Source organism: Rhinoderma darwinii, chromosome 7 (assembly GCF_050947455.1).
Source record: "Rhinoderma darwinii isolate aRhiDar2 chromosome 7, aRhiDar2.hap1, whole genome shotgun sequence".
NCBI classification, from domain to species: Eukaryota; Metazoa; Chordata; class Amphibia; order Anura; family Rhinodermatidae; genus Rhinoderma; species Rhinoderma darwinii.
Window position 1 is genome coordinate 126,807,032 of NC_134693.1, and position 19,983 is coordinate 126,827,014.

Sequence of the window (19,983 nt, forward strand, 5' to 3'; positions counted from 1 at the left end):
CCGCAGGTGGGGTGTGGTATTGCAGCTGAGCGCTTTTAGCTTCAGTGGAGCTAAACTGCCATACCAGACACAGCCCATGGACAGGTGTGGCGCTATTACTGGAAAAAAGCAGCCATGTTTTTCTAATCCTGGACAAGCCCTTTAAAATATAGTAATTCCATTACTTCAGGAAAGTGATTTAGCCTATTAATATATATATGACTCCCTCCTGTGACTGTGCGGTGACTTGTAATAATGCCGCTGGCACATATCATGCATTTATATTTGTTATTCTTGCTGGAAAATTGAATACAATTGTAATTAGTTCTGTTCCCCATGAAATACCCATTTTGAAGCATCTTTCCTGAGAAGTCATTGTGACGTTACTCTGTTATTCCTCCTGGAAATGTGTGAATAAATTGACCATTTCCTTGTCAAGAGGGTGTCACACGCCCCATTGACAAGGGGAATGGTAACACCCAGTTGTAAATGTATTCATACCTTTCCAGGAACAATAACAGAGGAACCACGTAATGCAGAATTTTAAGAAGCGACGCTCCAGAATTGTTACTTCATGGGAAATGTCATTATTTACTAGAACAGACATGTCAGTAGAGCTCACAACTTCAGAATCGGCTCCACCTTTCAGTAACATTGGCTGTGCCGCTGGCGGATGTAAACTATTACATCTTTGTAGTATTTCTTTATTAGTTTTTTCGCTTTTTTCTGTTAGGTTTTCCGCTTTACAGCATAGAGAAAAATGGAAACGGTTAACAAGGTGCTGCTGACGGTTTTTATTATGGCTTCTTTTTATTCTAATAATGGCAAATGTGATTATCTAGTATAACCTGGATCATTAAAGGGGTCGTTTCATTAGCGTCAACTCCTTTTAAAAATGCTGACCCTGGGGTGATCATTTGATCGCCCCGTCCCACACCCACAAATTCTGTCCAAAAGCTGATTTTACCGGAGGCAACTGCAGCCAGCCCGGCATTTACCCAGCACAGAAAATGTATTTTTACATTACGGCCATTTAGATGAATGGCCGTCTTTGTAATTCAAGGCTTGAATCTGCCAGAGCGGGAAGCGGTTTTTCTAAGGTGCTCTCCGTTCCGGCTCATAGACGGGGGACTAACGAGCGGACGGGGGATGTCTTTATAAGACAAACTCCTTTTAAAGTTGTTCACACAGTCAAGTTTTAGGACCCGATGATATATATATATATATATATATATTATATATTATTTTTTTTAAACCAAATACTTGGTTAAATACCAGGAAACATATAATAAAAACATACAAAAACTGCACTGTGTGAACAAGCCTGGCTATAAACATTATGACTAATCTCTCCATTAATGTGTATGGTGGTAGTTGAATATTCACATGCCACATCCTTTGTTTCCCGGGAGAGAAGTGGTACCAGAGGTGTCTGGCAGAGGCTTAACCCCTCTCCCTATGGCAATAAACATACGTGCTATAGTGTAATCTGCAGCGTAACACATAATACTCGCATTGGATATGTGCCAGACTGCCGGAGGGATTAAAGTGTTTATTATACAAGAAGCCTCACGGCCCATTCATAGGACATAGTTATACACTCAATCTAGAAAAGAACAACTGATCCGTCAACAGCAGCTTATTGACCGTTTCCAGGTAGTAACAGGACAACCGCAAAAAGGGTAATGAAGATATATTACAAAATTACTCACTAATGCGCCAATGATATAGAAAAGGTCTATAGGAAGAACAAGCCGCTGCTGTATAACCCTGGAAACCTGGGACACTAGTTCTTTAGCCTGGTCATAGGACTTCAAAATTAGAATTTTTTATTCTGGTCAGCGACTACCGAATATTCAGAACAGTTCCTTTAATAGTTTATTGGTAAACCCAAATTGGGGGAATCTCCGAAATCTAAAATAGTTTCCCTAAATCCTGCACAAGCGTTCGTCATGTATGGAAGAAAAGGGAAAAAGCGGTCCGCAGCGACCAATCGGATTACAGCTCTCATTACAAGTTAGTTACCAATCAGACAGTTGCTGGTTTTTTTTTCTAAGGGCCACACATCAATTTTTTTTATTCCTTTAACCTTAATGGGGAAAACGAAAGAATTAAACCTGCTTGAAAGCATTTTTTTATTTAAATAAATTATTTTTGTATTTTCTAGTGCAGGCGGGGTGAAGAACCACTTACACTGTCCTGTGTGAACCAGGCCTAAGTCACATATAGAAATTATATAGCGCTGTCATTTGAGCGAAATGGCTCCTCTGGGTCAGCGCAAAAAAAAAATGTCACCACATTTTTTATTTTTATTCATGCAAAGCCATAAAAAAAATATCCAATCTTTGCGGAAACAAACATTTTTTGGGGGACACTGACCAGCGATCCATGTATGTCACGTCCGATTGTTACCCGTCAGGAAGCGGCATATACCAGTCCCACATGGTGGCCATATGATTGTATTATATAGGTATTACTTAAAACTCCTACTGTTTCTTTAACCTGAAAAAAGACAAATGACTATGAACAAAAAAAAATACTTAAACAACAACAAACCCTACATTTTGTATCCTTATTTTGGAATTTCTTCTATGATAAATGAAAAAAATTTGACGTATCCCTATTTCAGAAAGCGTATTTTGTTAAAGAAAAAAAATGATTGTACATATTGAAATATGTATTTTTGCACAGGTCTTTTTTCCCTTCTATCCAGTTTTGGTACAATTTGAGATCATCTAATATTTATTTGTTAATAAAAGAAAAAATACCTTTATGATTTGAAGTGATTCACTGCCAAGCCGATATTCTAACATGCCTAACGATATGCGATTCTAGGGGATTTCCTCCATGTTGTGAGGGCCGGATCCCACTTTGGTGTCTATGGAATGGATTAATAATGCCGAGTTGTACGCCATTGCTTTATATTAGTTGCCCGAGTCCGAAAAACGAGTCATTGTTGCTATGGGGCTAACGTGAAAATTTTTGAAAACTTTAATTTCAAAATGTAACATTTTTATTTTTTTTTGGAGTTTTCTGTGCGTGCGCAAACAAGGGCACACGCGTGCTTGAGTGTGATTTCTAGACCTATCGAGAAAATGAAAGTGCCTGGTTCTAGTTTCCGAGCTGTACTTTTAGCTTTTCCTTAACACTTGAATGTTCAGTTGTGTTTTCAGAGCTTGCTTTTTTTTTTTAAATATAAATATCGTGGTTTCTCAAATTTTTGTAATAACAGGGATGAAGTTATTGTGAACGATTCATGGCAGCCTCTATAACACCCATCCTGCCAAAGGGACCAGCGAGACACTGACCGGCCTCTTTGGCACCGGATAAAAATGACGTCCTTTGTTGTCCTACCTGCGATACGTCATTATGTCTAGGGTTGGCGACCAACATGTACGTGTCGTGCTAATGGGGTTTTAGATTTAAACTAATGAAAATAGATTACTGCATTATTGAAGAGTAAAAAAAAAAAAGGTCTAAAATATTTTCTATTGAAAAAATATTAGATGAAATAAGCCCGATACCTCGCGGAACCCGAGTCTATGTCAGAATTCCTGATGGAATGTCACGATCTTACGATGTCTTCCTCTGAGTTCCCTTTGCCAAGAAACGTCTCTGGTCCCTTTTGGCCTTGATGACCTGTTGCTTTAGATCAGTGGTCGGCAACTGGTGACTTTCCAGGTTGAGCGTAGCTTCAGAAGGACTGTAGTTACGCAGATTGCAGACTACTACTCTTGCCTACGGTGGTGGAAATTTTGTGGTCTCCAGAAGAATGCCACTAAAATGTACAAGGACCTGGTTCTTTGTTGTTCTGGTAGATGACCAAATTGCTTCTTCCAGTATACAGGTTCATGTTAAAGTGGTTTGTATGATGTATAATTAATATATATATATATATATATATATATATTTTTTTTTTTTTTTTTTTTTTTAAAGAAACAGCACCACTCTTGTCTATGGGCTGTGTCTGGTACTGCAATAGACCCCTTTAAGTATGTAATGGGTCAGGATGAAGGCCAAATGCTGGACCCCAACCCCTCCCCCCCCCCATAACTGAGGATACTATAGGATGAGGTTAGGTATGACGAGGTTTGCATTACAGGTTGTCTCTGAATGTAGTTCTTGAAAAGCCACTTGACTCGCTCTCTGTTCCTTCTCTGTACAATGTGTGAATAGTTTGATCATTTGTACACATAATCGAGCATCTGATCAGCTGGACTTTTGGGCTGCTGTATAGTTCATGAACAAACCAATGTCATGGGATAGAAATTACTTTGGATATTTAAAAGAAAATATATAGTTATTTGTTTTGTAACAAGTTTATGTAAATAAAATAATTTATACTATTTATAAGAAAACCGATTGTGCTTTGCTTTATGACAGGAGATTTAGTTTGTTGAACAAACAAGTGACTTACGAGGCAATAAATAGGGGATTGCTCGACTAATGGAGGAGCCATTGCTGCTTTTTACCATATGGAGGTGGTACGAGGGGGGTAAATACTTCCCGGGCTGGGGCTTGTCATCCATGGCCCTTCCCAGAAATACCTCAGCAGGGAAAGTGCTGCCATTGGTTCGGGTCCACTAGTTATCGGGGAGTTACTGCGATAAGGGTTGTATAAGATTAGCAAAAAAGGGTTCTACTTTTTTTTTTTTATCCCACCCCTCCCCCATGAACCACACAAACTGATCCTTTTTTTTCTAATCGCATACAACCCCCCCAAGGCTGGCAGGACGCACAGCGTTTACTCATGTTTTCGGTGGCGTTCTTCAGGGTTTTTTTTGTTTCCCCCAAAAAAACACATCCTAAACTTTGATAAAATATGAACGCACCCACTCTACACAGCGTTCTGGTTTGTGGCAGTTTCGTAGCATTTGAAATTTTTTCCCAAAATCCAGTATTTAGATATTTCTCTTTTACTGGCATTACGCAGGTGCAAAATGACACTCAATAAACACCATAACAATGTATAATAACGCCAGACAAAAACTTTAAATGCTATGTACACCTTTTGGAAGCAAAGTTTTCATTTTGATTTTTTAATCTGTTTTTTTATTGCTTTCAAGCTACTATCAAATTGATCCTGTGTCAGACATGCATGACCCGCTGTCAGTTACAGCTGAACTGACGGGATCGGCCGAGAACGATGCAGCTTCTATGTATCCAGATCTAAAATAAAGTCAAATTGAAAATTGCTTAAAAACATTCATTTAATAAAAAGATTGTTTCACAACGGTGTACATGGCCTTCAAGCCATTTGCTTAAAATTAGCTAAGACTGATGCAACATTGGGATAGATTTACCAGAATTGTGTTGTAAATTTATCTGATATCCCAAATTCTTTGCCCTGGACTATTAGTCAACACGTTAGACTTCCTGCTGAATGATTCATCCAGGAACATGAGCGCACAACCAGCTCTGCTGCCCCGAGAACCCCTCCATCTCGTCCTCACATCCCACACAGATTTCCAGAAGGGTAAATTAAAGTCCGTAGAATATTTTGTGAGCTTCAGGAACGTCGTCATAGAGGGAAACCGTTAAACCAAATAAATCCGTAACCTCTGGAAGAACCGTTTTAGTGAAATGCATTAATACAGCAGCCAATCATTTGTAGAGTATAATCTGCCACTAGTTCCTAACACATAACGTGAAGTATTACAAGACGAGGAACCAGGACCAATTAGGTATTTCACCAGATTTCCTTCTGAATGTTTCCTACCCTCGCAGGTGAGTTTTGTATACTTTTCTATGCCCATCAAATAATCCAGAAAATCTACCTGCCTGGTCCCAACAAGGATAAACTCAAGAAATGAGAACGGTGTAGAAACCCGAGTCAGTTACCAAGGACAGAATTATAATATTCAATGATTCTACAAAGGACAGATATCTAAGTACTGAGGAAGGTATATACCATTCTCTACCCAGGGATTATACTCCGTACACAAACACATCGTAATGTGTACACCCATCGCTGGTATAGCAAATTAATTTGTGGGCAGCGGGTAGCAATGGCCCATAAGATTGTCCATGCTTTGGTATTTGTGTATAGTGACCATCTAATGTAATTCTATATAAACAAATCCCAAGACATTGAGCTCTGAATATACAGCATATCATGACAGAACTGGATTCAACACTGGGTAATGTAGTATATTCCTTCTAGGGAATGGGCATTGTATATTGTTATATAATCTTATTCATCATTGGTCAACCAAAGGGTTGGCATTTTTATATAAAACTGGTTTGTAGCTATACACGGTCTTATTGGCAGAGAGGTTCCTTGTCATTTACACAGTCAACATTGAAAATGTAATTTTCCTATTCAAAGAGATAGATATAGAAATAAAAGATCTTGAGCTCAGGGATCGTGTACACACACAATGACGACAGACCGCAGCTTTTGGTGAGCGTATGAAAACTGCTCAGGGAATAAGTGACGGCTCCAGGTACAAAAAAGTCACGTGGGCAAATCTTATACAGAGAGAGAACCCATTACTATAGGGGCCAGTACTGTGATCGACGTGGACCAGGGAAGTTTAGTGACGAGTGGTAACGCCGCCTGCATGAACACCTTTTTATTTTCCTAGTAAGTGATATTAAAAAGGGGTTAATATGTGATTGTGGAGGGCTGCCGATCACGAGGTGGAGCCACAGCATTCGGTCAAACACAGCACCCCCTCTGGATTACCTGCAGGAGCCTACAGCACAACTCCAGAAAGGGAAATCAGATTCTGAGAATGAAGGGGCTTTATCCGGCTTCCCACAGTATGAATGCTAAGCGTCTGGTGGGGCATCCAGCAATCACTAGAATGGGAGTACAGAGCCCCTTATTTCTCACTGCGCCCGCCGCTCTGAGGTGGGGCTTGAATGAAGAGGCGGTCAAGGACGCTCCCTGCCATTCCATTCAACATTGATGGACACAGACAAGTGCTGTATCTCCCATTAGTCCTTTAGGGTATGTTCACACGCAGAGTCAAAAACGTCTCAAAATACAGAGCTGTTCTCAAGAGAAAACAGCTCCTGATTTTCAGACGCTTTTTACAGCTGTTTTTGGAGCTTTTTTCAATAGAGTCTATGGAAAACCGCTCCAAAAACGTCCCAAGAAGTGTCCTGCACTTCTTTTTTTTAGGCAGTTTTTTTACGTGTCAAAAAACGCAGCGAAAAGCGCTCCGTCGGAACAGAAAGCAGTTTTCCCATTGAAATCAATGGGAACATGTTTGGAGGCGTTCTGCTTCGATTTTTCGGGCGGTTACGGCCCGAAAAACGGCCGAAAATAGGTCGTGTGAACATACCCTTAGACTTTGAATGGAGCAGCAGCCCGCATGTCCGACTGCCGCTACATTCAAAGCTCTCCTCACTACAGTTCTGCATTTAGGAGGAACGGGGGGGCTCAGAACAAGTCCTAGTGATCATTGGGGGTCCCTGTGGATAAGTGAAATGTTGATTTTACCACAACCCATTTAGGGTACATACACAGGCGGCAGATTTGTTGGCGATTTTTCCGCTGGAAAAACCGCAAGTGTTCAGTGCAGATTCACCGGATTTCACCACTTCTACATTGAAAAGGGTGGAATCTGCTGTAAACATCCGTAACCGAATGAAAACACGAAGCGCGCGGTTATATCCGTGCAGAAAACGTCCGGCAGCCTGTGGATGAGATTTGTTCAGGTCTGCACAGAAAATCTGCAGCATTAACAGGTAACCGACCCGGCTTTTCTTTAGCGCGTTTTTCAAAGACAACCACAAAACAACAAAATGTTCTTCTGGTTTCCTTTTTTTAATTCTTTTTTTTTTTCTCTTTATACGCATTGAATTTGTTAACATAACGTAAAAGTGTAAAAACTCTAAGTATCCATCAGTCACCTTCCGAAATACCAGCAAGCGAGATATTTATACACGACAAAGGTCTTCAGCACTTGATTCATTCACCCCAGTTAAAAGAGTGCGTCTTCACATGTTAATGACACGGGAGAGCTTCTGTACTCTGTTCAGTAACAAGTCTCCTTTCTTTATCGTTTCCTGGTACTGCCAGTTCTTGCTATCCGGCCTGGAAGACAGAACACAACGTGACACACTGCAGGCCACTTACCGGAGGTCATAAACTGGATAAAAGTATGAGCGATTAAAACTTTTCAGAACTGCAAATACGGTAAGTACCAGGGAAGGGTTAAAGTATCTACAATCAATGCAATTGAAATGTACCCACAAAAACGAATAGTCTTCTAGCACCAGATAATCCAGACTGTGGAATAACTCGGTACATCTGATGCTGGATCCAGGACTTTTATCCAGTATTGGTTCTTATTTTTCAGACTATTGTAAATGGTGTTGATCTTACTGATGCCCAATAGTTCAGAAAGTACAATAGATGGCGCCGTGCCAGTCCCGTAATGCTGCACTACATTACACTAAGCAACATCCAGCAGGATACTGAACCCATCCTAATCAGTCGGCTACAACATAACAGGAGTAGATTGACAGCTTTGCTGCGCTCCATGCTTTAGGCCCCGTTCACACTGCGTTTCCTCTGCACGTTTGACGTATGCGCCCCAGTGCATAACTACAATGTACCCATAGGCCTCTATAATACAAACGCTGGGCAGTATATGTCAGTATAGGGATACTGTTTTTTTTGGTGTATAGAAAGAAGTGCATACTATGCAGTATAGGTATTTTTGGTTTTTTTATAACATGGGAGCCTATTGGTGACGGATATCACTGTATAGAATCAGTCATAGGCATCCATTTAACGTATACAGAATGATCTTTCCAAAATCTTTTCAGGAGGTATCCATTAAATGTCTGCAATGGGTGCTTAGCAGCAGCATCGGTCACTCACATTACGGCATCCGTTTAACGGATACAACATAAAAAGGTCATGCCGTGTCAGTTAAACGGATACCATTATAGCCTATGGGTGTTCGATACGACTGCTAGCGACCAGTCACAGCCTCTGTTCAACATATGCGTCAGGAGCTTTTTCCGGGATACACATCAAACAAAGGCCATATAGGCAGTGTGAAGGGGGCCTTACTAGAAGATGCATTTTCCCTAAACACATTACCTGTTAGTTTCAACAATTCCATTCACTTTGTCTATCTTGCAGTGTAGTCTCCCAGCTGCGATGAACCTAGAAAGCTCTCTGAAGAAAAAAAAGGAAAAAAAATAAAAATGTGTAAAATACAATGCCCATCTGCAACTCTTATGATTTTTATTTCCGATACTATAAGCAGTTTCTTATCTGATAAGAGTTGGTTGGTCGGTCATAGGCCGGCTGCTCTGGAGACTACAAAAGGTCTCCCCTTATTTCGAGACTCCCGGACAATCCAGGAGACAAGTATAAAATAACCCCATGTACAACCCATTTCTGGCTGCTTGACACCCTATTCACACACGCTGTTAAGAGGAGAGGATACATACTGGTCTATGAATTCTACGCCGACCCCAAAAGCCTCAGCCATGTAACCCAGGGTCAGCGAGCGGTAAGACTCCAGCAGTTGACTGTACGCCTGAATCCTCATCTCTCGGACATAGTATCTGTAGTGAGGGGCGAAGAGCCAGTCCTTCTTCAGCTCCTGCTCAGTGGCAGCTGCAAGTGCGAGCAAACATACGTTATACAAACACTGGTGCCGAAGACTAACAAAATATTCATTTCCATACATATGTGCCGCTTTCCAGCTACACAACCCACAATTTCCAGTATCTTACCCAGCGACTGGAAAAAAACAGAATATCGGCACTCGTACAATGAGAAGAGATACTGACGGACTGTGGGCAAACTGTGCAACACTTCTAGGATCTCGGCACCTTTGATAACCTGGAATGAAAGGTAAATAAATCGGCGTTACAAGAAAATCTGCCAAAACCTGAAGACCATTCACTCAGACCCTATGTAGATGGGTAAAGTGAAGAGAACCGAACCTACAATGTACCGCCAGTTATAAACATAAAGGACTAGACAGCAGGACTTTTCATACATCCTTCTTTAGCCGATTGTCCCCCCTTTGTGTGACATTTCAGCACAAACTGCCCCCTATCCATGCTGCACGACTACGAAATAAAGGTGGAGCACAGGCCGTCTTCTAGACTCCTGTCTACAGCGAGTGACATCATTCCGGGGCTCCCATTTATAAAGGATTGGGGTTTTGCAGCAGACACTACTGTACTGTACAGCAGAGCATGCACTCTACCTCTCTATTTTTAACCCCTTCTCTAAAGATAAACCCACAAGCAATCACATGATCGCCAGGGGTCGGCTGCTGAAACTCGTATTGCCGGGGTAGCTGCGGTGGCCACACTTTCTCTTGGAGAGCGAGTGTTACACATTGTCCTTTATAATAAATGATCATGCCAAGTCCACCAGAGCAGGAGCTGCTCTTATCCAGAAGGGAGGGCTGCTGAGAACAGAGGGGAGTCCCGATGAGTGGTTATAGGCACATGGACCATGTTGTTTAAAGGGGTAGTCTCATGTCAGACATCTATGGTGTATCCATGAATGTCTAGTAGATTAAGGGCCCACCTCTGGGACACCAAACGTTCAGGAGAATCAGGAACCCCTATAGCATGTGAACGGTTCTCTATTCAAGTCTACGGGGGATGCAGGAAGAGCCCAGAGTTTGGATCAGATATTTATGGCACATCTACAGTATATGTCAGAGATGGGAAAACTCCTTTAACTATTGTTTTGGCAGCAGATCATGATGGCTAAATTGAGGAAGAGGCAATTAAAAGACTCCTCACAAACAGTAGGGGGCCCCACAGCAAGTATGTAAAAGGCCAACCCAAATAAAATGGAAAAAAAAAAAAAAAAAAGGACCCTTGGTGTGAGGTGTAGCCATTAAAGCGACCCTCCGGTCCCAGGACAACATGTTAAAAAGAGGCTGTCACCACATTATAAGTGTCCTATCTCCTATATAAGGAGATGGGCTCTGTAATGTAGGTGACAGTAATGCTTTTTATTTAAAAAAACGATCTTTTTTCACAACGTTAGGAGCGATTTTGGTTTTATGCTAATGAGCTTTCTTAATGCCCAAGTGGGCGTACTTTTACTTTCGACCAAGTGGCCGTTGTACAGAGGAGTGCATGACGCTGACCAATCAGCATCATGCACTCCTCTCCATTCATTTACACTGCACTAGCGATATAGATATATCACTATGTGCAGCCTCATACACAAGCCCTAACATTACTAGTGTCCTGATAATGAATACACATGACCATCCAGCCTGGACGTCATGTGTACTCAGAATCCTGACACTTCTGACTCTTTTCTGTGAGATTCCGGCAAGTGAAACCAAATCTCGTTTAGCTCCGTAATCTCGCGAGATTTGGTTTCACTTGCCGGAATCTCACAAAAAAGATTCAGAAGTGTCAGGATTCTGAGTACACATGACGTCCAGGCTGGATTTCATGTGTATTCATTATCAGGACACTAGTAATGTTAGGGTTTGTGTATGAGGCTGCACATAGTGATATATCTATATCGCTAGTGCAGTGTAAATGAATGGAGAGGAGTGCATGATGCTGATTGGTCAGCGTCATGCACTCCCCTGTACAACGCCCACTTGGTCGAAAGTAAAAGTACGCCCACTTGGGCATTAAGAAAGCTCATTAGCATAAACCAAAATCGCTCCTAACTTTGTGAAAAAAGATCGTTTTTTTAATAAAAAGCATTACTGTCACCTACATTACAGCGCCGATCTTCTTATATAGGAGACAGGGCACTTATAATGTGGTGACAGAGCCTATTTAAGTTCAAGTACTGAAATTGCTCTTTAATAAAAATGTCCAATGATAGCATACCGGGAGCATTACACTATCCTGACCGCGCCATAGCCGTAGCTGCTAGGCCTCTTACCCATCCTCCTGCGATCCAGAGTTGCACCACTTTATAAAACTTTTAACCAGAAGGTTGATTCTTCTGCGTATGAATACACGGAAAACAGCTCCTGATTTTCAGGCATTTTTTAATCAAGAAGCGTGTTTTGCGGCCGTTTTTGGAGCGGTTTTTCTATTGAGTCAATGAAAAACAGCTCCAAAAACGGCTCAAGAAGTGACAATGCACTTCTTTTTACGGGGCGTCTTTTTACGCGCCGTTATTCGAAAATGAGCCGTAAAATAACACCCTGTCGGAACAGAACGCTGCATTTCCCATTAAAATCAATGGGCAGATGTTTGTAGGCGTTCTGCTTTCGAATTTACAGCGGTTTTTTCAGGGCGTTTACGCTCCGAAAAACGGCAGAAAATAGCCAATGTGGACCTACCCTCAAACTGCGAGTCTGAGACACGCCCACTCTTCTCGGATTGGCTAGAGCTGTTCAACTGAGCAGTTCTGTCCAATCCATGAACAGAGGTGGGGTCTTAGACTCGGTCTGAGAAGCGCTGTGGCCATTTTGAGACAGCGGGCACAACTGGAGGGCACCAAGTAATATTACTCCATATACCCCATCATATTTATAATTTTCTCTTGAGAACAGAGGGTCGCTTTAAGGCCCGCGACTGTCCTCATTCAGCTGCTTTGAATAAAGTTTAAAGACTATGTACATCTTTGATGGCTTTTTTTTTTAAATAAATAGGTCAGTGTGCTTAGTGTAACTTAATTCGTTTTTATTAAAAATATGATTTACTATTTTAGATACAGCTGCTCTGTATTTTCTATGCAGAGAATACGGAGCAGCTGTATCTAAACAAAAAAATCAAACAAATTTTTAATAAAAACGAATTAAGAAGTTACACACTGACTGAACTATTAAAATTAATTAATGAATAAAGCCCTCAGAGGTGTACATAGCCTATAAGATATTTACAGGCGAGTACTTAGAGGATAAGCCTGTATTTATTGCTGAGCAGCGGCGGCGGCTGACTATATATCCATGTCTGTGCGGCAGCGCTGACCGGCATCTTCTATTGAACAATTACCTTCTCTCTCAGATCTGGTCGATCCAAGGCGATCATACAGACATAGACGGTGTACGTGACAAAGGTCTTGTAATCCATCAGCTCATACGAAGTGAATGTGGAAACCGTATCCAAGAAGAGCTCAGCTGCTTGCTTGAAGTCTCGAATGGCCACACAATACAGTCCCTGATAAACCTTCAGACGATTCCTCCGATCCCAGTCACCGCCTTCCTCAATGAGGCTTGGAAGAAACAATGAGAAGCAGGATGTACACACGTGGAATCATTGAATTGGGGTTGGAGCAATTACAGAAAGCCCCTAAAATAAGGGCTGTGCAGGGTTAGAAAAACACGGCCACTTTCTGACAAAAAGCCCAGGTTGTGTGCGGTGTTGCAGCTCAATCCCCTCACTTCAATGGAGCCGAACTATAATACCACACACAACACACGGACAGGAGTGGCGCGGTTTATGAAAGAAAAAAAAGTCATGTTTTCTGTTCCTGGACAACCCCTGTAAGTCTAATAAATGCAGTCAATGATATTCCATTAACAACCCCTATCCGGGATCCCCTGCCGCCCTAATCAAGTCCTGAAGGCAGGACCTCAGTGTTCAGCTGCAAGTTCTTCTGTAAGGCTACTTGTGAGTTCTTCAGTAAGGGAACGTCTGCAGTAAATTTGTGATGACCGGCAGTTCTGAACACTGTCCGTCACTTCCACATTACAGAATCCCGTGCTGATTACATTTGCATTGTTAGGCCTCATGCACACGACTGTAGCCATGTGTACGGCCGTGATGTTCGGGTCGGCTGGGGCGGAGTGTCACACGCGAGCCGCCCGCACATCGCGGGCCGTGCACATGGCCGCAGCCATTATATGCTATGAGCCCGGACCGCAGAACACGGCCGTAATAAGACATGTCTGTTCTTTCTGCGGTCCGGGCTCCTGGGCCACGCACGAACCATGGAAACCACGGTCGTGTGCATGGCCCCATAGAAATGAATGGGGCCGCAATTCTCCCGTGGATTTTCGGGGGAATTGCAGCCACAAAAGCACGTTCGTGTGCATGGGGCCCTTTACATATTATCTTAATTCCTTACATACAAAGTCATCCGCTACATGAGAACATTCTATTATTCACTCTATCATACCTTCGAGCCTTCTCTGTGTTTCTTGTAATGAGATCATTATCCATATAAAACAAGCCAATCCTCAGGAGGTAAAAAACTATGTCCAGGCGATGTCCGAGCGCCACCGTTTTGTCATAGGTCTTCCGAAACGCGGTCAGAGCCCCTTCCTGCGACACAAATGACTGGATGATTAGAGCAAGCAATAGCGTGGGAGGGCAGGAAATATTTAGAGTTATAATGAACTTATATACATTTGTTTAATGTAATCTATTTTCCCTGTTATCAGCCATTTCAGTCTGGGGAGAGGCAGACTATAGTATATGAATCCAGAAAAATCCCTGCCCTCATGATCAGTCCTCTCCACATCTGTAGGTCTAACAACCTGCAAGGACATTTATTTTATACTCGGCTGCAATTGAAATCTGCCGCACGTGACAAGACACTAAATGAGGTTCTCTCAGCCGGATAGCCCTCCCTGAACGGAAACGGCCCTTCAGAAGGGGAGCGGTGGGTGCCAAATGTGGACTACAATGACGGCCATATGCATTATTAGGGCCCCCTTTACCTTGTCACCGATCCTACACAGGTACTCTGCCCGGGCCATCATGGCATCTCGGATCTCACTCTCGCCCAGGTTTTTCTCCACGTCCTGCAGCACATCATCCAGCCTCTTCAGCTCCTCCTCGTTCGCTTTCTTCATCTTGTTTAACAGGTCTGTATCTACGGGCCAATCCAGCTGCTTACACAGACCCTCGTAGTAAGGAGCCATTTCTGAAAAGAGAAGAATCAACTGCTGTCAAAACCTGGAAGGAAAGGAAGCAGAGAGTAAAGGACGAAGCAGAGACAGCAAGAGAAGACCACAGCCCGTCCTGCAAGAAACATGACAGTAGTTCCACGGAGAGGAAGGGACTCCTAGCGTCGCACATAACTATGATGCTAGGAGCCCGGCTCCCGGCAGGGTGTTCGGTCCGGGACTTGTGGCCGAAATACGTTCCGTCCTTAACGGACCAAACATGCTCGTGTGAATCCAGCCTTATCTGTGGTGTTACATAGGTAATGTAGTAGAGGTTATATGCAGACCTATCTATTATATACATGTGTCTCTGTGCATATATGCATGTATGTATTTTATATTATTTTTTATTTGCCTGCATGCCTAAATATGTCCCTCTATGTATGTACAGTATTTATGTTCCAGTATGTGCGTGTCTATATATGTGGGTAATTTTTATTTGTGGAGGGGAGCAATAGAGAATCCCGCACAGGGCGCCATCCAACCTTAGGCCAGCCCTGACTACGGCCGCACAGCTGAGTATAGTAACACATGAATGTAGCGAGCAGGGCTGCGGCTGTGTAACACATCAATTGCCCCACTCCTGAGTCCTGAGAATTGTGCGCGTGCGGTCAGCACGAATGAGCACAATGAGCGCCTGCACTGAAGACAGAACATGGCGGGCGCACTGCAAATCCTCTCATGTTCGGTCTTAAGTTCCGGAGCCGCCGCTCATTAGTGCAGCGCCGGCCGCATCACCTCATGATGACCGTTCCATTGGAGGACCCCAAGGCTGTCTGACCATATTTCCTGTTAGGGCAACTTAGGTATGTCCTAACAACTGCCTGTGTACTATCCGTATATAGATATATGCCTGTGTGCTATCAGTATATAGATGTATGCCTGTGTACTATCCGTATATAGATATATGCCTGTGTACTATCCGTATATAGATATATGCCTGTGTACTATCCGTATATAGATGTATGCCTGTGTACTATCCGTATATAGATATATGCCTGTGTACTATCCGTATATAGATATATGCCTGTGTACTATCCATATATAGATATATGCCTGTGTACCATCCGTATATAGATGTATGCCTGTGTACCATCAGTATATAGATGTATGTCTGTGTACCATCCGTATATAGATGTATGCCTGTGTACTATCCGTATATAGATGTATGCCTGTGTACTATCCGTATATAGATGTATGCCTGTGTACTATCCGTATATAGATGTATGCCTGTGTACTATCAGTATATAGATGTATGCCTGTGTACTATCCGTATATAGATATATGCCTGTGTACTATCAGTATATAGATGTATGCCTGTGTACCATCCGTATATAGATATATGCCTGTGTACCATCCGTATATAGATGTATGCCTGTGTACTATCCGTATATAGATATATGCCTGTGTACCATCCGTATATAGATGTATGCCTGTGTACCATCCGTATATAGATGTATGCCTGTGTACTATCCGTATATAGATGTATGCCTGTGTACTATCCGTATATAGATGTATGCCTGTGTACTATCCGTATATAGATGTATGCCTGTGTACTATCAGTATATAGATGTATGCCTGTGTACTATCAGTATATAGATGTATGCCTGTGTACTATCAGTATATAGATGTATGCCTGTGTACTATCCGTATATAGATATATGCCTGTGTACTATCAGTATATAGATATATGCCTGTGTGCTATCAGTATATAGATATATGCCTGTGTACTATCCGTATATAGATATATGCCTGTGTACTATCCGTATATAGATGTATGCCTGTGTACTATCAGTATATAGATGTATGCCTGTGTACTATCAGTATATAGATGTATGCCTGTGTACTATCCGTATATAGATATATGCCTGTGTACTATCAGTATATAGATATATGCCTGTGTGCTATCAGTATATAGATATATGCCTGTGTACTATCCGTATATAGATATATGCCTGTGTACTATCCGTATATAGATATATGCCTGTGTACTATCCGGATATAAATGTATGCCTGTGTACTAACCGTATATAGATGTATGCCTGTGTACTATCCGTATATAGATGTATGCCTGTGTACTATCCGTATATAGATGTATGCCTGTGTACTATCCGTATATAGATGTATGCCTGTGTACTATCAGTATATAGATATATGCCTGTGTACTATCCGTATATAGATATATGCCTGTGTACTATCAGTATATAGATATATGCCTGTGTGCTATCAGTATATAGATATATGCCTGTGTACTATCCGTATATAGATATATGCCTGTGTACTATCCGTATATAGATATATGCCTGTGTACTATCCGGATATAAATGTATGCCTGTGTACTAACCGTATATAGATGTATGCCAGTACATTAACCCCTTCCCGACATATGACAGTATGGAGCGGGCTCACGGAGTGAATCCGCTATACACAATGCGGGTGTCGGCTCTTTGTTACAGCCGACACTTCAGAGTAACGACCATCGAATTTAAATTGTTGGAAAGAGGGGAGCGGCCCCCTCTAACAGCTCGCGGGGGGGGGGGGGCGGGGCGATGGTTGCTATGGCTGCCTGGGGGCCTAATGAAGGCCCCCAGGTTTGCCATCTTTGTGCACCTATTAAGCCCTGCCCCCGTCAGAATCACAATAAACTGTGATACATTAGTATTGCAGTATATCGTGCAAGCGATCTAACGATCGCTGGTTGAAGTCCCCTGGGGGGGGGGGGCGACTAATAAAAAAAAAAAGTAAAAAAGGATTTAAAGTTTTTTGTTGTGTAAAAAAAAATAATGATTAAAAGTAAAAAAAAAAACCTTTTCCCATGTTCCCCCTAGAGAATAATTGGTACCGCCGCGTCCATAAAAGTCTGAACTATTACAATATATCATTATTTCACCCGCACGATGAACGCCGTAAAAATGGTTTATAAATTGTAAACGCCAGAATCTCTATTTTTTGGTCACCTAATCTCCCACAAAAAAATGAAATAAAAAGTGATCAAACCGTCGCATGTACCCCAAAATGGTATTATTAAAAACTACAGCTTATCCCGCACCAAATAAGCCCTCATACCACTTAATCGACGGAAAAATAAAAAAAGTTATGGCTCTCGGAATTTGGCGTCATTTTACTTGTAAAAGTAGTAAAATATAGAAAAAACTATATATATTTGGGGGCCGTCAGGTTCACTCTCCCCCTGACGGCCGCAGCTATGGGTCTGCGAGCGCTGGCCCCAGTCTCCTCCTCAGGAGACGCCAGCACTCACTTCCACTCACCTCGGCCGGGTCCTGTAGGGTGCGCGCGCACGCACGCTCGTGCCCGCTCTTAAAGGGGCAGCGCACACCGGACTTTGATATGTAATCAGCCCATGAGTGCCCTGAACTATAAGAAGGGCGCTGCCCCATGCTTCTGTGTCCGAGCATTGTTTGTCGACGCAAATGGTCTCCCAGTGTTTTCCAGTTCCCAGTGTTTCCTATACCTGTATCCCGTGCTATCCTGTTCAAGTGCCGTGCTGTATACCACGCCGGACGTCTGCCTGCTGCTTAGTCCCAGCCGAGCCTGCCTCGCTACTGTCCGAACTGCCACAGGTACCCTATACAAACTATAGACTGTGACCTGCGCCCTGTTGGCCAGCTGCCATACCACCAAGGCGGTACGACCCAGTTGGTCCATGAACCCAACGTGACAGGATGGATACAGTAAAAATAAAATGTATACTCTCCGGTGTATATATATATGTATATTACAATGGGAACCTATTAGCGCCGTTTTCTCTATATGCCTCTACTGAGGGACACAACGCAGCTTTGCGGCGTTGTACGATGAGAGATCCTCCGGACATAAACTTCCGACATAGCGCTGCAGGGTAATGTGAACACAGTGACAATCCTCTGTGAGGTGAACCGTCCGGACTCGTTTTAGCCGCGGTTCACGGCTCGTTTTTGGCCTTTGTTTAATGTTTACATCGTGAAACGCTCAGGACATTCATTTCATGGACATCAAAACCTTTTCTTTCTTTGCTGGATTTCACGGGATGAAATAGCGCAGCACGCGTCACTATCCATAGCGCTTCTTTGGTATACAGACAGGACTTAGTCTGACACCTATGGACGCGTATAGTGTATATATTAGGAACTTTCCCAACATACACACAAGTCCTCATGCACATGACCAGAAGGGTTTATACCGTCCGCGAATACAGATTGGACGGCTATGGATACACATCCGTAGCCGCCCACAATTGCGTAATCGCCCATAGACTTCTATTGGTGAGTCCGTGCCACAATGGCGGACAAGAATAGGTCACGTTGTGTGTTTTGCGGATCATTTCTACAGCCCGGACAGACATCCGTAAATATACAGAAAACGTGTCCGTGGCCAATAGAAACTAACGGATCCGCAGATTATCTGTAATTATGACCGAAAACTACGGTCGTCTGCGTGAGGGCTGAACGTAAACAAAAGTGACCTCAGCAGGGACACCGCGTCCATGGGACACCATGTCGTGTTACTATAGACGAAACGTCATCATGGCGACTGATACATAAACCCTGTAGAGTAAAGCTGCAGGGCATGCTGGGAGTTGTAGTTTTATGGGTTTGTATAGGGTCTATAGACCTGGAAATAGCACCTAGGATAGGATAGGATAGATAGATAGATAGATAGATAGATAGATAGATAGGATAGATACATCCGATATCCCAACAATCACTTACTATTATCAGTAATGGCCTCCATGAGCTCAGCACGGAGCGGGACATCGCTGCGGGTCTCGGGGAGGCTGAGGAGAAATTTGAGCTGGGCGATACGGAGGTCCGGGTTTTTGGGTAACCCCTCTTCTTCCAAATTCTCCAGCGGCATCTCTGTCTGCTCCGGGCACCAGGAACTGCTCGGTCACCGCTTCCGCCGGAAGTTACCACTTACAATGAGGCCCGGCTGAGAAGCACAGCGGCCACTAGCGCTAGCGGCCTGGTATTGCATCCCGGAAACAATAGAGCGTCATCAGCTGGGGGCGGGCTGACAGCTCGACAAATACGGAACACCTGTATAATAAAGTAGTGACATCTGCCGGCCGCGGTGAGTATAGGAATAGAAAATGAGCAGCGGGTGAAGCACATAGCGACATCTAGGGTGAGTAGGTGGTAAAGCAGTCTCATTGTAAAGTTGTCATAAGCAGCAGAGATATGACAATGAG

The 19,983-nt window shown here is 42.9% G+C and overlaps 2 protein-coding genes across 2 annotated transcripts in view; one reads left to right on the top strand and one right to left on the bottom strand.

Moving 5' to 3' along the window:
- The window catches only part of ATXN7 (ataxin 7), a 95,900-nt gene extending 90,772 nt beyond the window's left edge, over positions 1 to 5,128 (top strand). Inside the window, exon 12 of the mRNA XM_075833981.1 lies at positions 5,046 to 5,128. Coding sequence (XP_075690096.1) covers positions 5,046 to 5,060 — 15 coding nt within the window. The 3' untranslated portion in view covers positions 5,061 to 5,128. The remainder of the gene's footprint in view (positions 1 to 5,045) is intronic.
- Positions 5,129 to 7,735: 2,607 nt separating this feature from the next.
- PSMD6 (proteasome 26S subunit, non-ATPase 6) lies at positions 7,736 to 19,725 on the bottom strand. The gene is made up of 8 exons (XM_075833989.1): positions 19,505 to 19,725; positions 14,568 to 14,773; positions 14,024 to 14,169; positions 12,898 to 13,117; positions 9,688 to 9,796; positions 9,400 to 9,568; positions 9,044 to 9,121; positions 7,736 to 8,026 (listed from the first exon to the last, which is right to left on the bottom strand). Exons 1-8 carry the CDS (start codon positions 19,647 to 19,649, stop codon positions 7,930 to 7,932), a joined length of 1,170 nt encoding a protein of 389 aa, XP_075690104.1. The 5' UTR covers positions 19,650 to 19,725; the 3' UTR covers positions 7,736 to 7,929.
- Positions 19,726 to 19,983: the final 258 nt, after the last annotated feature.